Raw genomic sequence first — 21,142 nt, 5'->3', positions numbered from 1 at the left:
AGCCACTGTAATGTTTAAATATAAATTTGTATTTACATCAATATTAACATCAAGAAACAAGGTAAGAAAAATGCAACAGTATTTTACATCCTGTATTAATGACTGTATGATTCCCAGATGTGTTTTCTCTTTTCTTTAAGCTCCAGTGAAGCACTGAGAGGAGTTCCTTTCCGTTAAAGCAGAAACACAGATGTTTTGTTTGAAATGTTTGTAGATAAGTCTTTCATATTCTTCATCGAGAGACAAGGGTTTTAGAAAAAAAGAAATCCAGGCTATTATTCTGAGACATAAATGACATCAATCATGAATGAAGCCTCCCTTTCCCAGCTTAAAAACATTCTCCTGTGTGAAATTTGCAGCACCACAATTCAACTGGCCATAAGGTCTACAGAAAGGAAGAAACGATCACAAACAAAAACCGAAAGCATCTCAGCAGAACCAGACTCATGTCTACTCTATTTCATACAGATGGGGGATATAATATAAGCAATTAAACATATTCAGCTCAATGTATATTATAGGTAATGTGCAACAGTAAAAGCACACATGAGTACTTGCACAATCTACATCAGGAACTGTGTCTACGCACTGCAGAATGACAAACAGAAATCTTTGGGTTGAGCGTGTTTTCAAAGGTAGATTTCTCAACAGAAAGTTCCACAGGAAACACATCAGAAATAAAGTTCAAAACTTGAATGTAAAATTAAAAAACATCCTGCCGAGACAGTGGCAGATAATCAGGGGATTTAAATCTCCTTCCTTCTGTTTGTTGCTTTCGTCATGATTAAATATCTGCGGACAAACCGCACAGGCTTATGGACACAGCGGGACTGATTTCCAAAGTCTCGTATCTGAGGCTGAACGAAACTGAAAGCGCAGAAACCTCAGGAGGGAAAAACAAGTCAGAAATGGAAGCTTGAGGTTAAGTACAGAGAATACACACCTCACATACCGGTAAGACATCTGGGCCTCTTGAAGCCTAACACAATCATGTGTCAACTCTTTTTATATAGGCAATTGTTTTGTTTTAATTAAAAGAAATATAATTTACTTAAAAAAAAAAAAAGTTAACCCACTAGCACCTCTTTAGCTAAGACTATGTCCTCGGAAAAATAAAGAAAAGTTCTTGATTCGGAAATCACAAAATAAAAATAAAGGTGCGTTCTGAGACAGGGAAAGTGGCAGTATGAAAGAAAGTCACACGTACACGTACTGCTTACAAAAAGAGGCCCTTCCTTTCCAAACCGATGGTTAAAGTATTGAAAATAAAAGCCGAGCCATGACAGAATAAGAAAATTACACTTTTAAATATCAAGCCTTACAAGCTGTGCAAAAAACAGTATGTGACCTACAAAAGCATATATATATTTATATATAGTACATTTGAAGCGTATTTACAATTCATATTCACAGACGAAAGGAAAAGAAAAGCTCCTAACAAGACACCATGTCTAATACTGCAGTACCGTCGCTTTGAGTAAACAATGCTTCAGCTTTGTCCTCAGAGGAAAACCAGGAGGAAGGATTATTGCTAGAAATATGCACACCTACACTCAAATCTAACACTTTCTTTTAAAATGTTAGGTAATCTAGGCATAATTTCATAACTGGCAATCCGTTTTTGATTTACTTACTAGTAGCACTGTAAACGGGTGCAAGGTAACCAAAATATCGGAATCATTTTGAGCTAAAAATCACCTCCTCAATGTAAATGATCACCTTATGACTCTGTAGAAATATAAGTGGAGTGTTTGAATTTTAATAGAAGACTCTTTGTTCCAAGAGTGACTTTAAAGTGGCTTAAAAATTGTCATATTAATAAATCCGCACACTATATACGAGTGTATTGGATCAAATCTGTGCTTACTGCCTTTCTACTGGTTCCCACTAATGAACAAAGAGCATCAAGGTTACCCATTTCCAATCAACAGCGCCTTTTCTCAGATAGGAAACCCTGAAGAACAACGCACACAAAAATAAACAGAAGATGTCTGCTGCTATGCGTTAATTCTCGGGTAAAGGCCTCTATATTGCCACAATCCTTTTGATGTTGGCTTTTCCTTAAAGTGCAATCAGCCAACAAGGAATTCAGTCGTACTTTAGCCCAGGGGCGTCCCAGGGAATGAAACAATGTGCTACTGCTTAATCACATTCGTGTGAGTGTCACAATCTGACGGCACATCATCTAGAACCGCTTTGACAGAGATCCTCCAGGAGCAGCAGAAAGACGGCGGATTAAAAAAATCCCGAAGAGTTCAGAAACGAGAGAGCAATCTTTTCAGATCTGAATACAGCTTCATGGTACATTCGACAAAGGAGAGGATGTCACAACACGTTTGTCCACGTGGTCTCACTCGAGCGTCCGTCCACCTTCACCGTTTGGTCCGGCGAGTGCGTTCGGCGTGGGCACGCACGCACTGCTCACAAAGAGGGGGATATTATACTAAGGTCCGTTAGAGGATTCGCAAAGGTGTCTGTATGACCATCGTTATGTATCTGTGTGTAAAGAAGTCACAGTGTTTCTGATTTTTTTTAAATGTTTTTTTATGATCGCTGTGTGTTTTCATGTATGTGACAGAGTCTGTGTTTCCGCAGGTTGCCAGACTGACGTTACTGGCCACGAGTCCAAAGGGAAGTTCACGCCCCCACCTGGTGGGAGTACAGCACAGCACAGACTAACATCGCCCAGTCCGCCCCACACACCGCGGTGCTGCAGCCGTCTGCCGTCTCTGAATGGTGATCACAGTGAGACAAAGGAGTCTGCCACGATGTTCAGCAGTATTTCTAAATGTGCAGCAGAGGGAGAGAGGAGAGAAAATGAGACAGGGAAGTGCAATCAACAAGTTTTCTACAAAACACCTGCTAGAAAGAGACACGACAGGTTCAGTCAAATTTGTCCTAAAAAATACTTACATACTTAGATATAGTCATTGGTGTCTGTCATTTAAAGTGGACGTTTATTAATTTCTGCCCTGTTGAAATTGTGAATAATGAATAAATAAAGGTAATTCTGGACTGTGACTCTTACAGAGCAAAGGTATTCTAAGACTTAACAATATAATGTTTTTCTAGTATATGAGATACAAGAGCGGAGGTAAGGAGCCTGTTTTGACAAATATGCAACAACAACAGAGGACCGTCACACCTTTTCATATAAAGTGCAAAGGACTCTGGGATTTATTTGTGTTACAGAGACAAGAAGGTGGAGGCATGCATCTTAAGTTAGCTTAGCTTAAGAAATCTGCACAAAGATAAGTGACGCATTAATGTTTCTATATGTTTAAAATAAGCTTAGAGTTTAATGAGGTCGCTGTGCTGTAAAAACTATGTATATTATGAATAAGAGGACTTCTTTAGTCAGCAGTTAATAAGCCTTTAACATATGTGAGCCTGTTCTTTAGCTTCTCACACCCTCTGAACATACCTGATCAGGCCCCATCGGCATTCGTCCCATCACCATTGGGTTCATACCCATTTGCCCCATGTGACCTCCTCCTCCACTAGGCGGCATGCCCCCATTCATCATCATGCCTCCATACTGCCCTGGATTCCCCTGCTGGCCAAACTGCTGTTGCCCTGGAGGTCCCTGCTGCGCAAACTGTTGCTGAGGGTACGAACTGGTGACAGGAAGGAAGAAGAGTTAAACTGTTCCTCTTCAACAAGAGAAGAACAGAAACTATGCCCATCCCTCTCCCCTCCTCCTGACAGCGAGATGTAGGGGAGTAAACGTGTCGTACCTGTTGCGACCCATGCCTCCCTGCGACCAGCCTTTCATATCAGCACCCTGGTACATGGGGCCACCCTGTGGGTGCTGTTGCATCATGGGATTTTGAGGCCCCAGGCGGCCGGGCATCATGGCATTAGGAGGACTTCCACCTGAGGGGCCAAAAGAGGGGTCTCCTTGCTGGCCCATCCCTGTGGGGAAATCATCAAGCTTCAACTTCAACTTCTCTCCACTAATGTTCAAGGCACAGTTGATAAATACAGTACCAGCACTCACCACCAGGGAGCAGCAGTATTCTGCCTAGAAAGCAGTTAATTAGACTCACCATAGTTGCCACCATAGCCAAACTGCTGGGGGCCCGGCTGGCCCATGGTTGGCCCTCCCATAGGGTTGTCCATACCGCCAGGAGCTGTGACGTTGGGAGGAGGGCTGAACCCTCCGGCAGCTGCAGCAGCTGCCGCCGCCGCCTGCTGTTGCTGTTGCTGCTGCATCAGCATCATCATGCGTTGCCTCCTCATCTGCATGGTGACCATCTCCCTGCTTCGTTGAGCCATCATCTGAGCGTTCAAGAAGCTCGGCTAGAGAAAATAAATAGATAATCACATATCCAGAGGAGAACTGTCACCTGCTGTAGTCATATTTAGACCTTTCTGAAAATATGTGATGAAGAATGTGTTAAAACTGGTGGGTAAAATGGACACGATGTAATAATATTTATCCTAAATTTTACTAAACTACAACAGTCAATTACACTATTAAAGATGTAGCACTTGAAAACTGCAACAATGCTTCAAGGCAGACTGAAAATAATAGACTGGGTCTAAAATTGCTGCAACTCATCAGAGGTCACTGTAATACTTTTTTTCAACCCCAAATTAAGGCTGAAAGTTTGCACGCGGCTAAATTAACAAAATTTGTGTCGATGGTTAAGAAGAAAAAGATGCAAAAAGGGTGATTTATTATAACACAGTGCCACATGTAAAAAACTGTGCACACACAAAAGGTCTGAGCTTGCACACAGTAACTCTGCAGCTACTGCGTCAGCCGTTATATCTATTTGCTTGGTACACAAACACCTTTATGTGTATTTATTTAGTCATTAATAAAAGTATGACAGGTAACTGCAGTCACATTAAAAGCATTTTCACTTAAATGTAACCAAACAAGTTTTTGACATCTACCTGTCCTCCCATGCCAGGTTGCATGCCGGGCCTCATGCCAGGGTTTCCTCCTGGGTTCTCCATTTTCAAGGCCATGCCCTGCCGTGTCTGATTCATGAACTTCAGGAAAAAACGAAAATCCAGGATGACACGAGAAAGCAAATATTAACACAGAGCTCCAACACAGAGAGACAGACTTAATATTTACACCTATGGCCAACTTTTGGTTACCAGTTAACCTAACAAGCATGTCTTTGGCCTGCAGGGGGAAGCTGCAAGAGCGAGGAAGCTCCAAATTTCAAAATGGACAAAACTATCCACAGCAAATACAGGTTTCCAATTTTCCAAGGTAAGACCACCCCTGACTTTATTTGCATAATGCTACACTTGCGTTTGTCGTTCCAATTTAAACATACTGCATATCCTGTTTGTATCACAAAAACTACAATACTGGGACAACTCTGACCCAAGTTAATTTGCCTGTAAAACAAATCATGATGGTCTTGTGGTCACACCTGTTGTCCCTGCAGTCTCTGTTGCAGCTGGAGCCTCATTGGCTTGTTTGCACTCATCATCCTGGGTCGCATCATGTTGGCACGAGGGTGGCCCATGCCCACCATTCCACCCATAGCGGGGAAACTGCCGCCTTGGCCCATTTGTGAAAGCATGGGCCCAAATCCCCCCTGCTGGGCCTGACCCTGCATAGGGTTCCCTCCATAGCCAGACTGCATAGGCATAGTAGGAGGTCCAGGATAGCCCTGCCCATAGAGAGGCTTCTGGTCCACTACCATGGACGGATCCTGCCCTGGAAAAGGTTCTAGCTGCTGCTCTGCTCCCTGTGTCTGGAGGAGATAGGACAAGAGGACAGAAAGAGAAGTCTGTCAAACTTCCAATTGGTTTCCAATTGGTTTGCTCTGTAATAATCTTTTTCTAAGTGCACAGACTGATCCCTCTGGGCTCATCTGTTACCTTTCAGTGAGGGAACAGATTGAACAGGGTGAGTCACGACTGAAATATCAAATGCAAAGATGAATGCTTCACTCGCATGCAAGCAATGATATTTTTCTCCTTTTACATCACATATTGAGAGGTCTGGAAGAGCACAGGGGTGAACATGTTGTCCTTTTATTGTTTTCTAACCTGGCTGACGAGGTCTGGGATGCCCAGAGCTCTGTCTATCTCCTCCAAAGCGATGCCATCTGTATTGTTCAGCAGGGAGTCTAGTTGGTCCAAAAGCGCCCGTTCATCGCTCTGACCCTCACTCGTGGTGGGAGGCACCAGAAGATCATCTAAGGTGTTGCCAAACTGCCGCCTGCAACAAACGCAGAGAAAGAGAAACTCAGCACAAGGTTCAGGATAAAACATAAGAACATAAGAATTCAATGGAGACCCAGAGGGGTGTTGCACTGACCTGTTTCCCTCCATGCCCATCATTGTGTCCGGCCAGGAGGGCGACTGGTTCGGTTGGCCCTGCTGGCTGAAGGGGCTCATACCCATGCCCATATCAGCAGAACCTCCTAAACCAGCAAGACATGGGTATAGTTATATAGCCAGTCAGCTGCTTAAATGCTACTTTTAAAAATAAAGTTTCTAGCAGGAAACATTCACATTCCCCCCAAAAATGTAATTACTTTACTTTTCATCTCACACTATCATTCAAACAGAAAGTTAAGTTTCGTATATTCATAGTTAAGTTAAACTATGAATATACATTATAGATAGTGAACACAGTGCAAATGTACCTGCCAATCTCCTTGGCCTGTATTTCTAAAATTTCACCCTTCTGTCTGTGCTTGTAAACATTTCCCTACCACCTTCGGCGGCTGGGCCCCGTATGACAGACGTACCCATATCCATGAGCTGTTGCTGCAGCATCGACCTTGTGGCTGGCACGCTGTTGGAGCGGCTGACCATGGGCCCTGACATTACGCCCTTGCCGTTGTTGTTGTACTCCATGCCCGGGCGCATCATGGGTGGATATCCTGCTGAGCCCACAGGACTGGCACTGGTGCGGGGCATGCCCCACTCACCTGAACTACCCATGGGGGATCTCTGAGGACCCATCCCTCTATTCATTGGTCCTGGCGACACATAAACACCACATGTGTGTGTCAGTATCATCAAAGCTGTTACACAGAGCAGTTTAGCCCAGTCTTAGTCCTCGATATTATCAATTTAAATTGTGATACAGTCAAGGGCAGAAACTGGTGAACACATACCAAAAAAAACTAAAACTGAGAGGCAGAGAAAGAGTGAGAGGAAATGTGCAAAGTAAATAAATTCTGAGCTCCATAAACACATAAACACACACCCATGTTTCCTGGATAGCTGTCAGGGCTGCCCATCATGTTTTCCTGCTTGACAAGCATGGGGCGTCTGCCTCCTCCAGGCCCACCAGGAGGCTTTGCATCCATGGACATGGCCCTCTGGAAGGGCACCCGGGGTCCTGAACCCATACCTGGACTCCCTGTACAAGCAGCATAAAAAGAAAAGGAATCCCTTTGTGATTTCGGTGCTTTATAAAAATGTAAATGTATGACATGAGAAAAAACAGCTCCTATAATAACATATTTTTATAGTATTGATATCCCATTGTTGCACAAGCTTTCTTTTTATGGATTCATAAATGAATAAATGAGAAAATAATGAAAATAAAGAGAAACCCAACAGAAAATCAAATAGAATCGAATGACTAAAATTAAGCTATTTTCCCCCTGCTCCGTTACTCACAGCGGGCTGCCACAGCGGGTAGCTCCACATATTTGATTTGACTGCTGCTTTCAGTTTTAATGCTAGATGCCCTTCCCGACGCAACCCCAAAGGGATTTGTGTCTCCTCCTGGGATCAAACCGGGGATCTTCTGCAAATGTATAAACCACTACACTATGGAGCCACTAACCCGATCACTAAAATATGCAGGGAATTAATAAAATAATGCAGTTAATATTGAAAGTATTAAAAATTAAACAGGCTCCAGTCGCCTTCAACCCGAAACTGGACGAGCGGTTGAGAAAGTGGACGGATATTTTACTCTTTCTTCTTTTTAAGACAACTTTTGTAACACTTTGTGCACTTTCCCACAGATTTAGACTCACTCAGATTTTATTAATCGTCATTTATTCAGCGAGCGAGGATATACAATCTTTTTTCACAGGATTCAAAAACAGCAGCTACGACATATAAAACATTAGTCAGATGCTGCGCGTGAATACGAATCTCTATATGGTCGAAACTAAATTCCACTGAGAGAGATTATAGTGTTCGCTTCACTTTTGTATTTTTTGGCTTTGAAACTGAAGTTGTACTCTTTGCCACTGTTTTGTCAAAGGATCAGTGTTGCAACATGCAAAATGCTGCAAAGGAGGAGCCCTCTTCAGTACAGCTGAAGAGAAGTGTTTGGGAAACAGCCACACAGACGTTAAGAGTTCAAGAAAACTCTGAATGACAGCATGAGATGCTCAGATGCTATTTCAGTGGCATTTTATCCTGATATCATCACATATGATATTATAACGCCTGCTCTGCGTCTGTCACTTCTCATAAGCTTTGATCTGTAAACCACTCACCCTGCAGGCTGTCGTCAAGGCAACCCGGGGGTTTGCTTCCTGTGTCGTTGGCCCCTCCACCTCCAGCCTGATCGGGGTAAAAGTCAGAGCTTGAACTCCTCAGATCTCCCAGGATAGATTCCAGGTTGTGCAACTAAAAAAATGAAATAAAATAAAAATAGTTACCCAATAAGTCAACAAGACAAAATCAAACATTAATCTTCATAGAAAGCTAAATGTCAGGTCACGAATATAGTACAGTACAGTCAATCTTACATCATCAGGTGGTTCTGACTTGATCTTGCTCTCGGGATGTTCAGGTACAGGGCCGGGCCCAGATCCGGGGATACTCCGTGGTGGGCCGCCAGCAGCCCCCGCAGGTCCCTTCCCATCTAGCTCTTCGAGTTTGGGCTTAACATCCACTGGCTCTTTGGAATCATCCTTGTTGAGGAGATAATGGAGGAGGGCATGGGTCTTCTCCTTCTTGGGACTATGCTGCTCCTGTTTGGGATCTGTGATCAACCCAGGGCCCGACCCGGCCCCTGAGCCTCCTGTTCCAACCTCAGCACCCTCCTGGCCCCCAAGGGACACCTTGCCTGTAGCCTCGGCTGTGATCTTAGCCACTTCATCTGGCGTATTGCCGTTCTGCAGCAGCTTGTGGAGGATCTTGTGCTTCTCTTGCAGCGAGCCAGTATAGTGGGCTGATGACATTGATGCTGACACGCCCCCGGGTCCTGTCGCTTGGCCTGAATTTCCACTGGCCGAAGAGGATGAGGTAACCCCAGTTGATGAGGGGCTAGTCATGCCTCCCGTCGTATCCTTACTGTCTGGGCCCGCAGGAGCGTTACTGCTGGTCGGAGGGGGCGGTACAGGGGGCCCCGTTGGCCCACTGCCACCTATTCCCAGCTCCTCTGTAGGAGACGTCAGCAACTGCAGCAGCTTCTTATGTCCCTTACTGTCTGGCACCCTGCGAGGGGGTTCGGAGTTAGCCGCTCCCGCTTCATTGCTTCCGTCTCCAGAGTCTTTAGTCGCTGTTGCTGCCTGGCTATCGGGTCGGTCTCCAGAACTCTCAGCCTGAGGATGCTGATGATGGTGGTGATGGTGCATGGGGTGGTGATGGTCGCTGGGTCCAGGTGCTAAGCCCCCGGCTGGGCTTTTGGAGCCATCCTGGCCTGGTTTGGCTGCCTGACTGGGCTGAGAAGAAGAGGAGGAGGAGTGGATGCTGGGAGAGCTGTCTGGTTTGTGGGCCGGAGAAGGAGATGTTAGGGTAGAGGGGAGTGAGCTCCCTACTCCTTCACTGATGGCTTGTAGGGCATTTAAGGAGCTGCTGGAGAAGGTGGTGGTGCTGCCCCCACTTCCACCATTACTGCCAATGCCACTCATAGGAGAGTGCAACCCTGGAACAGAAAGAGGAGTCACACATTAACTGGATTCAACAATGAATTCCGTGAATTAAAATATGCTGAACACTTGACGCTAACAGACTTACCTCCAGGTGAGAACTGGTTGGAGCCCATTTTTGGGCTTCCCCGGTTCCGAGGTGACATCAGGAGACCCTGCTGAGGAACGCCCATTCTCGGGCTCCCCGAGGGACTGTTCATGCCACTGAGGCCAAAGCCGCCACTGCTCTGAAACGGGGGCTGCTGTTGGTGCTGCGGCATGCCTTGGCCTGGGTGATTCATAGGACCCATCTGATTCATCTGATTCATGTGCCCCATCTGATTCATCTGCATCATGCGGTTACCCATGCCTCCTCCTCCACTTCCTCCTCCGCCATTTCCTCCATACATCGAGCTGCCGCCCATCGGACCCATGTGACCCTGCTCATTCATGCCGAAGCCCCTGTTCATGCCCCCCATGCCCCCCATACCCATTCCGCCACCGGTGTTCATTTGGGCATTCGGGTTGGGGCCTCCCATGCCCTGCTGTCGCATCGTGTTTGGCATCATGCTCCCACCCGGTGCTGAGCGGTAACCATTCGGCTCCCTGTGTGGAAGTAGAATAAAAACTAGCACAAGCTTTGAACAAAAAGCACATACCTTGAAAGTGCACTGTCTCCCACAATAACCTCTCAGACTGTAGACTTGAGATAAATGCATATAAAATACTCGCTCCTCTGCGGATTCTTTTCACTGTTCACAGGATGTCGGTGTATATAAAAGCTACTTCAGCTCCCACTTGAGCTATTTATGTGGCATGAATACCTTGGCTGCCTTGCATAGACATGCTTGAAGTGCTCCTTTTTGTCAGTACAATAAATGAAACGCACTTTGCCGAGTATGAATGCAGTGTGTGTATTTTCAGTTTTCTGACCTCTGTAGTAGGTGCGTGGAGATGAAGCCTTGCGGCTCGTTGCTCATAGGGTGACGGTACAGCTTACTCTTGGTCTGGGCTGTGACTGGAGTGCCGTCAGAGAGGGAGAAGCGGTACAAGGGCGTCTCTGCGTGACCCTGCAGAAAGGCTGCACAGACAGATAGAGTAAGATGACCTAAGTCACAACACAGGTCATCAATCACTTCCTGTATGATGAAACCGTCTGTTCATGAGATCAGTACTGAGATGGTAATGCAGGAGGTGTTTGTGTTTAAATAAGTAAGAGTCTTCTTTCTAAAAAGAGAAGTAGTAACAAGAAACTAAAAACAAAGCTACAACCAAGATAAATAAATATACAGTTAATTAAATAAAGCCTTTGCCAGCTGATATTTTTAATGTGGATTTCACTGAGATGAATTCACTAAGTCCTTATACGTGCGTTACCCACCCTCATGATAGTGGCGTTTGTGTGACCAGGGCTGCCCATCGCTGTGCTGAAGGAACATCTGAATGCAACGCCTCAACAAATCCTCCCAGCCCGGACGCATCGACGCTCGCAGAGAGTTCTGGTCGATCTGAATCAGTTTACCTGCCAAGCAGGACAGAAGGAGGGCCCGCGGAGGGAGGAAGCAAGAATACGCAAGAAGAAAGAGTCAAACCTGTTCGTGGGTAAAGAAAGACCATCGCGGCCTGTTTGAGCTTCTGTGTTTGTTTAGTGAGTACGCAGCTCCTCACCTGAGAGTTCATGCCTGGTGTTAAAACTCTCCGTCCTCTCCATGGCTGTCACTCGACGGGCCACGCAGATCATACATGACTGAAGGTCTGCAGGCGAAAGGAGATCAGCCTTGACGATACTTCATATTCACTCTGTGCGTTTGAGGCTTATTATTCAGTATTGGTATTTAACATTCATTTTCACCTTTTATTGTTTTATTTATGTTCTGTATTATTCATTTACTTATATCTGATTTTCCACTTTCTTTTAGAGATCCTCTTACAATAACACAAAATAAGGGATAAGATGTGTGTTCACCACATTAAACATGTGTCTCATTGAAAAATATATGAATAGACTGTAAATGTGCATGTGAGCCTCTAAATTTGTGAGGTTTCTACAAAACAGTGGATGTTGAGACAAAAACTAAGAAAAAGACATAGGCTCCTCCTACCTTCACCCTCCTCGATCATGGCCTTGGGTTGGGTAAGAGCAAAACATTGCATGGTCTCGTAGCGTGGCCCTCCAGGCCCCTCCTCCATGGGGCCGTGGGCATGGCCAAATTTGACCAGCATCCGGCAAGTAAAGGTGTGACTCTTCTGTCGGGCTGCCTCGCTTCCCCACGACACCCCATTTACTAAAAAAAGGTACACAAACAAAAAGGCGTTTACTCTTGGGAGTAAAATGGAATGAGCCTGACGCTCGTGGGACTGAAAACCACACACAGCTATGAATGGATTGCCTGTCATCAAATATCACAAACAGCTCACACCCTATCCTGCCACAGATCCACACAGACACACAAAGGACGACAAAGGAAGCAAAGAAAATAAAAAATGGCACTGCAACATGTATTGTCCTTCTTTAATTGAGAAGCAGAAGCTCCCGCTGCTGTTCGGATCCCTGGCTAAATGGACCATGGGATTAATCTAGCCAAGGTGTCGATTTCCAATATCTCTCCCTCCCAGTCTGCTCTGCAGTGGGCAGAGGCCAGGGACACTCAGCCATCTATCCTCATTTAGACCCTGACTTCTCATCACGGCATGCACACACACATTTAGAAGGGGTCACCTTCACAGGGAGATGTAGAAAGAAAGAGGCACAGGGAAAGGAAACTTCAGAGAGAGATCCGACTGTTCGCCAAGGTCTGAGTGAAGCCTTATCGGGGCCTTGAGCTGGCCGGAGGTTTCTGTCTGGTAGGTGTGCGGAGGATACAAGAGAGGACCCAGGAGAGCGAGACACGTCGGGGAGGTAAGCATGGCAGTGGTGGGGAGGGGCTGTGTGATAGTGAGAGGTGATTTAACAAGGCCTTAGGTTTCTCTCTGGAAAAAAAACAAAAAACCCCCAGAAAGAAACACCAGCAGTCACCGGGGCTGACGCCTCCCCTCAGATGCAATTAGCCAACAGCGAGGGAGGACAGAGGGGTCAAAAGCACACCGGCTAACAATGAAAGCTCACTTCATGTTCTGTGGATGAGCATGTGTGTCTGTTTTTGTTGGTGTATGTGTGTTTCTTGGGTGCTTGTGTGGTGTGTGTGTGTATTTAACTGTAGCTGGCACGGTCAGCGGTCATCCCGCAGGAATGTGCAGCGAGAGCGCATTTCATTCACGGCTTCTAAAGATAATGAAGGGGCAGAGCAGCAGAGCGAGACACAATGAGGGGTGGGAGAGCAGAAAGGGAAGCCGGTTGAGAAACAGACAACCACAATATTCGTCTTAGTAGGCAGCCATATTAAGTATGAATGAGGCTGAGAAAGAGCGAGTTGAGGGAGGCACCAGGGACGCTGAGAGCAAAAGTAGATAAAGATGAGTGTTAAAAGATAAAGAGAGCAAGTGAATAAAGGAGCGTGCAGGGGAAGAGGCTGAATAAGTGGGAGAACGTGTCAGTGACATGTCGGAGCCGCCGCCACCACTGCTGCTCGGAGGTTGCTGCTGCTTAGTTAATCGAGTAGCAGGTTCAGTCGAGCACACATATCCATAATTAATCAGCTTTATAAATAGTTCTCCGCGCACATGCTCACATACGCGCGCGCGCACACACACACACGGCACCCTGACGAGTGGATTACTGACACAGACGTGTGAAAATACACAATAAGCAGTCGGAGAAAGCAACATTTGCTCGAGTGCTGCGCTTAACTCTTTCCTGTTTAGCTATTTCTTGGAGACATGCTCTCAAACGTGATGATGTGAGGCTTTATTTGAGTTTATTTTTTAATAATTTTGAGCCACCGAGTCTGAAAGCGCCACTTATCGTGAGGATCACCTCTTATCATTTTTAGAATTTTTTTAGATAACAACACCAAAATAACCAGGAGATGAATTCATAATAGGAGCAATCATCATTTGCACTCCGGTATTAAAGAATTAGCCTCACCTCATCCAACTACACAACAATAAAATGATACTTAGCCCTAACAGAGGGTACTTACATTACTCTGATTGTACACAAATACTAAAAGTAGAAAGATTTCCCATACTTCGAATGGAGTATTTTTAGGGTGTGGTGGTACTACTTTTAGCTGAGTATAAGTTTTGAGTGCTTGCTCCACAACTGACAATAAGACACACATACGTACATGCAAACACAGTGAATTAAGTAGAGGAAAGTGAGGAGGTGCATTATTCAGCAGTACGTAGTTTCCAGATGGCTGCCATGGGATCTGAATAGAGCTCGGGCCTGTTTTACACTGTCTGGACCACTGAGTGTGACTGACAACCGCGCTACGCTCTGCCTGCTTAGCACCGAGTGGGTGGGTGCTCCTGTGCACATGTATGTTTTGTCAGGTGTGTGTGTGCATATGCGTGCATGTGTTTCTGAATTGCTCCTATGCACATGAACACGCTTCCCAGGAGCTCCTCATTATAACAGGAGATGGAGTAAAGACCGGAGGTGCAAGAATAAATAACTTTGGGAGTTTACGTTGACGTGTGCGGAGAGTTGTTGTAACCTCTCAAAGTTAGTTTTATACCTCGGCCCTGTGGAAGATGTCAAGCAGGGTTTGCTGTGTGTGTGTGTGTGTATGTATTGAGACGTGTAGGCTGGTGTGTGTGAGTGTGCGTGTTCCTCACTGTTGGTCTTGGGCAGGTTCTTGTGAAACTCCTCCCTGTCGTCCTCGTGAAGAATGTTGTACACGCTGGTGTTGATGAGCTCCTCCTGTTTGTACTGCAGGTACTGCGTCACGTTGTCCGACACGAACACGATGCTGCCCTCCCGGTTTACCACGAACAGGAAGCCATCCAGAGCCTGGAGCAGAGCGGCCGGAAGTTACCAACGGCCAGGTGGCCAATCGTAAGCATTGATAAAAAGCACGTGATTGACAGGGGAGGAGAGCTGGGCTCACCTGCAGCAGAAGTGGACCCAGGTGGTCCTTGTCGATGACCCCCTGACCAGTTGAGGACACGTCTGACTTTTGAACGTCGTCATCGTTGGATGAAGCTTTACCTGGAGGAGAGGGAATGAATCACAACAATAAATAAATAAATCGATGACATCACACGCAGTCAGTTCAAGCCCAGCTGTTTTCAAAGAAGAAAAAAAAAGAGCAAAGGAGAAACAAGGTGAGAGCTATGTTACCTGAGAAGAATAAACAGCCAGTCCTTCACTACCCATTCTGCATCAGCAGGGGGCAGCGTTTCTCAAGTTTCACTTTTTTTTTTTTAAATTTAAAAATACAGGTGAGGAGGGAGACGGATAGAGGCAGGTTTCTCTGAGGAGCCCGTCAGGAGGAGACGAGGGCTGGGTGCATGTGGAGCAGGTAGCTGCCGTCCTCATGCTTTATATTCAGTGTCAGACTGTGAGGGACTGGCTGGTAGGCTGGGGCTGAGAGAGAGAGCGAGCGGGAGAGAGCTAGAGAGGATCTGGAAGCTGTAATGGTGCAGGGGTAGGAGCTAAGACACCTGAATTAATGGAGGTGCTGAGGCTGAGAGCGGGAAACACAGACGGAGAGAAAGATGGAGATGGGGAGGTCCGGGGCTGAGACAGAGGGATGTGGATGGGAAAAATGGATTGTGTTGGCTTGTTGTATTAATGCAGAGCTCGGTCTGAGAAAGAGGCGGGGGCTGCTTGGCTACAGGAATCATTCTATCTGATTAGCTCCCAAGGGGCACTGATACCCACACAAAGAAAAAAAAAAAGCCATTGCTGCCTGCAGCCGGGCGCTGCGAAGTTAGGAAGAGAAGGACGAAAAGAAATGAGGGAAAGGAAGAGGAGAGAGAATGAGACAGAAAGAGAGAGGCTGCGCTCTATCAGTTCATTCAATATCTTAAGATGCTGGGAGCAAACCTGAAGATGCTGCAACTCATTGTGCTGCAATACAGATGAGACATGAGGAGGGAAGAAAAAAAAAAAGCAGGAGAGCAGAAGTGAAGCAAAAGCAGAGAATCTTACATCCAAGTGAGATGAGAAAACGGGATGGATTGATGGAGAAAAGAGCAAAATGAAGACTGGCAGTAAGACCAACTGAAAGTGAGAAGAGGAGAAGAGGAACAGGTAGAAAGCGAGAGACGAGTCTAAACACCCGTGTCATTTCTGTCTTCACTTCCTGTAACTATGGCAACCTGTCAGCAGCCAGTCAGGGCCAGCTGTAGCCTCTTCCCCTTCCTGTCGAGGTGGCAGACACTGACTGAGCCGAGCAGAAACAAGAAGGAACAAAATTTCACCACCGGCTCTTCCCCCTGATCTCCCTGAAGTTCACCTTGGAAGGAAAAATTGATCCTGACACACGTCCGATTCCAGGAGTTTAAATCTGTCAGTCTGTGCACTGATGGTGCCTCTGCAAGGCAAACGCTTCAGCCTGCAGCTTTCTAGATGGTTTGCTGCAGAAATGACCGCCGCATCACGGAGATGAAAATATGACAACTATGACAAGAGCAGATGTAACTGAACTAATAATTTGGCAGTTCAGCAGAACGGATGGGCATGTGATTACCTGCAAACGTCCAATTAAACAGCCCCTGGCAAGGCCAGCACACAGCTGTGCATGGCAATATTACACACACACACAGACACACACACACACTCGGAAATGACAGGTTCACAAAGCATTGCCAGTGTTTCCTCCCAAACATAAACAGTCGGGGCTGTGAAATTTGTGGGAGATGAATGACTGATCTGTCCTTGCACCTGGGCTCAGAAGAGGCACGCGTGTGCATGTGCGTGCGTACATGCTAACCCTGCAGCTGTCCATACCGCCTCTATAGCACCATAACACCTTTCCCAGTGTTTCCTACAGACACTTCCTCACAGTCTACCTAACTTTCAGGGCACCTGTCCGTTTACTGCCCCTCAGTAGCCTTCAGATCACCGTGCCCACTCACCCTGCTCTTTGATCTGGCGGATCTGGCGCACCGTCTCTTTGAGGATGGCACATTTGTCTGGTTTGACGTTGAAGCTGTCGATGTCGCTTAGGTTGGCGGAGATCAGCTCCGCCAGTTCCTCTATGTATTTGCTCTCCTGCTCCCGCCGCTTCCTCTCACACCTGCAGGGGGGCAATAAACAAAGATTAAAGCTAAACTACAGCGATGCACTTTTCTCAAAGTGTGATCAAAGTGCTGTTTCTATGTCAGAAAACAATGCAGAGTGGCTGCGAGGTAGATGGCAAGCAGTTTATTTTGTGAGACCGATGTCTTCTTTGTGCCGCAAAAAATGTCTAGTTGAAATGTCAGCAGTGGTTGTATTGAAGGTTGAGAACAATGGCTATCTTATGAGTTAGTCATTTGCTGATACGGCTAACTGGACATTACTTTCTTTTTTTTTTTAAAAAAGCTTGCAGTACGGTCACCTTTCCTGGCAAGACTTAGAAGAGTAGATCAATACCACTTCTAGTATTTTTGGAGCATATTTGCCTTTATTTTTCAGCTGCAGTGGAGACAGAGACAGAAAATGTGGAGAAAGATCATCAAACGTAGGGTGAAAGGCCAGTGGAAATAAGCATCAAAAACACAAAATTGAGTCTACACACATTAACGTGGCAATGGTCAATTTAATGTGTTTGTCCTGATGAAGATCTAACTGGAATAAAAACACATGACTAAAACAAAGTCAGTACGCAGGCACGTTTTATTTCTTGCGTTCCAACCAGGCGAAAATGGCTTTACCTTCTAATTTTCAGAGCGTAAAGTACAAAGAGGAAATAAAAGAATTTTTCCAATCAAAACTACTAAATTTTTTTTGCAGGGTTTCACTGTTACTCATCACGGCAGACATCGACATAATAGCTGTACAGCCAGAGCTCAAGAAGACACTGACCCAGTAGCCCACTTTCCTGCATTTCCCCTCTTGTTTGCTGATCCCACACACTCACCCCATACCAGGCGTGTCACAAGTGGAGAGCTTGCGTTTCCGGTTTTCCGAGCTCAGAGGCTCCATGGAGTTTTCCCCCAGCCCGCTCATCGTGAACACATATCAGCACCTGATAAAAAAGGAGCATAAAAAACACACACACACACAGGGGTGTAAATAAAACTTTAATGCATTGAGTGAAGTGATTACACAGTCCCCTCTTAGCCTTTTAGCTCTCATTATAAAGGTAATTGTGAAGGCAGGAAGGCACGGCAAGCATCCTTTTGAACTCAGCAAAAATAATAAAGGCAGGTTGTAAATGAATAAAGTGCAAAACAGTACACAAGCAGGCTAAAATATGCTTATATCATGCAAATCGTATTCTCCTTGCAGAGACTGACAAACATAAACATGTCTCGTCGGCCGCCTCCTCCTCCTCCTCTTCTTATTTGGAGAATATGAGCGTAAGCATGTGAGGCTGTGTGTGTGTGTGTGCGTGTGTGTGTGTGTGTGTGTGTGTGTGTGTGTGTGGCTGTGCATGTATGAGTTCATCAGCTCGCATGGAGTATCCACGCGGGCATGCACACACATACACACAAAGACACAGGATTAGCAGTGTCTCTGATGATAAGCCACGCAACACAACTAACCCCGTTAGACAGCCGTCTGTCTCCCATAATGCATCACATTTCGTCTCCAGGAAGTGAGCTGATAAAGGTTGCGGGGATGAGAGGCAGATGGGCCGAAAAGGAGGAGGAGGAGGGAATAGAGGGAAGGAAAGGAAGAAATGAGGAAGGGAGGGAGAAGCCGGTGCAGTGACGTGAGCTCTGATTGGTCATTTTCTTTGCCACGGTGACAGCAGCTGACACTGGGGAAAGGTAGGAGGGAGGGAGGGGAAAGGAGGATAGAGGGAGGGAAGAGAGGAAAGTAAATGAAGGGGAGAGAGAGCACAAATATAGTGGGAGACAGAGGAATTGCAGAGGAAGAAAAAAAAAACAAGGATGAGGGGGGGGAGAAATCAGAGCAAAAAGAGGTGGCGGCAGTAGGAGGGAGCGAGCTGAGAGAAAGAGAGATAAAGGCATGTCAAAGAAAGACAGGCGGGAAGGGGAACAGGTGAAAGGAGGAGGATTCAGTAACATTCAGACAGTCTGGAGTGTGTTTTGAATACATGTGTGGCACACAGAGTGGGCTGAAAACCGTCTGTACCCCTCTTAACCTTCACAGCCAGAGCAGCTTTTTCATTCCATTGATTACATGGTTATCCTCTGACCAGAGCACTGCCTCTCCTGCATAGAAAATCAGGCCAGCGGCAGGGGAGAGACGCCGGCCTGTTATTTAATCATCATGCGCCATGATCTCTGGTGGGATCGGAGCAAAAGCATCTGATTGTGTTGCCTTTTTATTTTTCGGTTTCAGGACAGAGAAGGTCCCAGTCTTCAGTCGTGTGAACTTGGCTTGCGAGAACGAGAACACACCTTCCTACTGAGACAGAATCAATATGAGGACTGCTTTCACGCATGTCTGCAAGACCAGGTGAAACACAAGTGTATTCTCTTGCAAGACAACAACTGGGAATACTCTCCTAAAAGCATGAGATGCTCTGAAATCTCACAGATACTCTTGCTCAATCCTTCCCTCTTTCAAATTTCTCTTTTAATCTCTCCCTCGAGTCCCTCCCGTCTAACTGACTGACTGTCTGCCTTAGTGCCTTTGTCTGCTTGCCTACCTCTTCTTGCCTATCCTACGATCTGCCTCCCTGCGTGCCCGTCTACCTGCCTCCCCGTCTGCTGCTCTTCGTTAGACAAAACCCCCGCTTGCTGTTGTCTGATGAAACCTACCACGAGGGAGATGAGGAGCAGGAGAAGCTAAAAGCAGCGAGAGGGGGAAGTACAAAGTAAGGAGGTTTCAGAACTCAAAGAGCCAAGACAAAGTGTTCGGGTGAAACTCCTTCTTTGCTCCTACACCAACCAAACCCACCCGTCCGCCTGCCTGACTGCCAGCCTATTGATGGAGTTCTCAAAGGGGGAGTTGCTCTAATTGCAGAGTGAATGAGGCAGCCCCAGAGAATAGTTGATTAGGAGGCTGCTGAATGCCCCAGGGAAATGGGTCACCTCCAGCCTGGCGCGGGCCGCCCGCTTTTCCAGTGCGGGGAGAAAGTCAATTACACGCCACAGGCAGTGTGGGGCCTGGTGGCAGAGAGGCAGCGGGGCTGCGGTGGGTACAATACAGCAGCAGGGGGCAGTGGGAATGAGCCACGTAAAGAAGGAAATGGAAGAGGGTGATGGCGTTATTTAGGGCAGCAAGAGGGAATGGAGAGACGGGCATGAAGACGGCAATTTGAAGGAGACTGAGGGATACTGGAGATGTGAAAGGGATTGTGCAGAGCAAAAACATACTGCAAACTAGCTTCCCTACACCTGGGTTAATGTGCAGTTTGAATGAGAGTATTAGAGAAACTGGAACAAAAACTGTGGAAATTAAGGGGATATTGTTTTGGGAAATGAAAGAGAAATTTTGGCAGAAAAAACCCAAAACACACAGTCGCAAAGCACATTTGTTAGTAAAACTTACAAATGTTCAAAAAACTAACAATAGTCAAATCATCCATACTAGAATCTTATCTTAAGAAGACACGATTGAGTTGGTCGAGTTGTGGCAGAAAACAGCACTGGTCCTTTATACTCAAAGCGAGTGTACAATAACCACATTTCACAAATCAACTGCTTCATGCATGCAGGCAATTATTTAAAGCCCGATTCACAGTCACAGAAATGCATTTAAATGCAATGTCCCCAAAAATACTAAAAGAAACCAAAAGAAATTGGTTAAAAAGTTGGTTTGAAAAGGAAAGGAAACCGCAACAGAGGTTACGACTAGGATAAAGAAGTTAGGAAAAAAGTAGAGACAGAATCACAACGAACAGCAACAGTTGGTTTTACTCCAATGTTATAAGTTCCAACTCCTCGGCAGTAGGTGCTAACACTGTCTTTTGACACTGCCTCCAGGTGACAGTGCACAGGTACAACATGTAGACAGGGGCCTGCAAAGCTCAGCGTACGGACTACCACAACACAAAATCATGCTGGGATCTTTGTTCCTAATCCAGGTGTGACTTGTGTCCTACGATACTACAATGCGCTCATGTTAGAGGTGTTAAGAGACTGGCATACTCCTTCAGAAATTTTTGTAGGATGGTCGAACAGCTTCAGAAAGCCCCCACCAATTTCCGGTATTATCAATGAGAATTTATGTAACAGAAGATCTGACACTTTACACCCACTTCGTCCAGCCACTGTCCAACTGTGCAGAAAAAAGCAGTCAACATCTTTCTTCTGCCTCAAGCCCCATTTTCTCCATTTCTTATTTTCACTTGTGAATCTCACTCTATAAATCGACTATATCC

At 46.0% G+C, this 21,142-nt stretch overlaps 1 protein-coding gene and 1 long non-coding RNA gene across 2 annotated transcripts in view; one reads left to right on the top strand and one right to left on the bottom strand.

Annotated features, from left to right (window-relative positions):
- Positions 1-34: 34 nt before the first annotated feature.
- LOC102789026 (nuclear receptor coactivator 3-like) overlaps positions 35-21,142 on the bottom strand; it is a 66,128-nt gene continuing 45,020 nt past the window's right edge. The window contains exons 3-23 of the mRNA XM_006796498.3: positions 17,762-17,869; positions 16,776-16,936; positions 14,801-14,901; positions 14,529-14,703; positions 11,912-12,094; positions 11,478-11,564; positions 11,191-11,331; positions 10,743-10,890; positions 9,919-10,415; positions 8,706-9,826; positions 8,451-8,583; positions 7,196-7,351; positions 6,732-6,965; positions 6,296-6,401; positions 6,025-6,196; positions 5,400-5,726; positions 4,906-5,004; positions 4,050-4,302; positions 3,738-3,915; positions 3,425-3,617; positions 35-2,784 (exon numbers count right to left, since the gene is read on the bottom strand). Of these exons, the coding sequence (XP_006796561.2) occupies positions 2,773-2,784; positions 3,425-3,617; positions 3,738-3,915; positions 4,050-4,302; positions 4,906-5,004; positions 5,400-5,726; positions 6,025-6,196; positions 6,296-6,401; positions 6,732-6,965; positions 7,196-7,351; positions 8,451-8,583; positions 8,706-9,826; positions 9,919-10,415; positions 10,743-10,890; positions 11,191-11,331; positions 11,478-11,564; positions 11,912-12,094; positions 14,529-14,703; positions 14,801-14,901; positions 16,776-16,936; positions 17,762-17,850 (4,566 nt within the window). The 5' untranslated portion in view covers positions 17,851-17,869 and the 3' untranslated portion in view covers positions 35-2,772. The remainder of the gene's footprint in view (positions 2,785-3,424; positions 3,618-3,737; positions 3,916-4,049; positions 4,303-4,905; positions 5,005-5,399; positions 5,727-6,024; positions 6,197-6,295; positions 6,402-6,731; positions 6,966-7,195; positions 7,352-8,450; positions 8,584-8,705; positions 9,827-9,918; positions 10,416-10,742; positions 10,891-11,190; positions 11,332-11,477; positions 11,565-11,911; positions 12,095-14,528; positions 14,704-14,800; positions 14,902-16,775; positions 16,937-17,761; positions 17,870-21,142) is intronic.
- LOC118454617 (uncharacterized) lies at positions 12,571-18,170 on the top strand. Its single transcript, XR_004843817.1, has 3 exons — positions 12,571-12,708; positions 14,629-15,017; positions 18,133-18,170. It is a non-coding gene; the product is annotated as an uncharacterized LOC118454617 (long non-coding RNA).

This window comes from Neolamprologus brichardi, chromosome 20 (genome assembly GCF_056152115.1).
Source record: "Neolamprologus brichardi isolate AB-2024 chromosome 20, ASM5615211v1, whole genome shotgun sequence".
NCBI classification, from domain to species: Eukaryota; Metazoa; Chordata; class Actinopteri; order Cichliformes; family Cichlidae; genus Neolamprologus; species Neolamprologus brichardi.
This window is presented reverse-complemented; position numbering and strand designations above follow the sequence as displayed.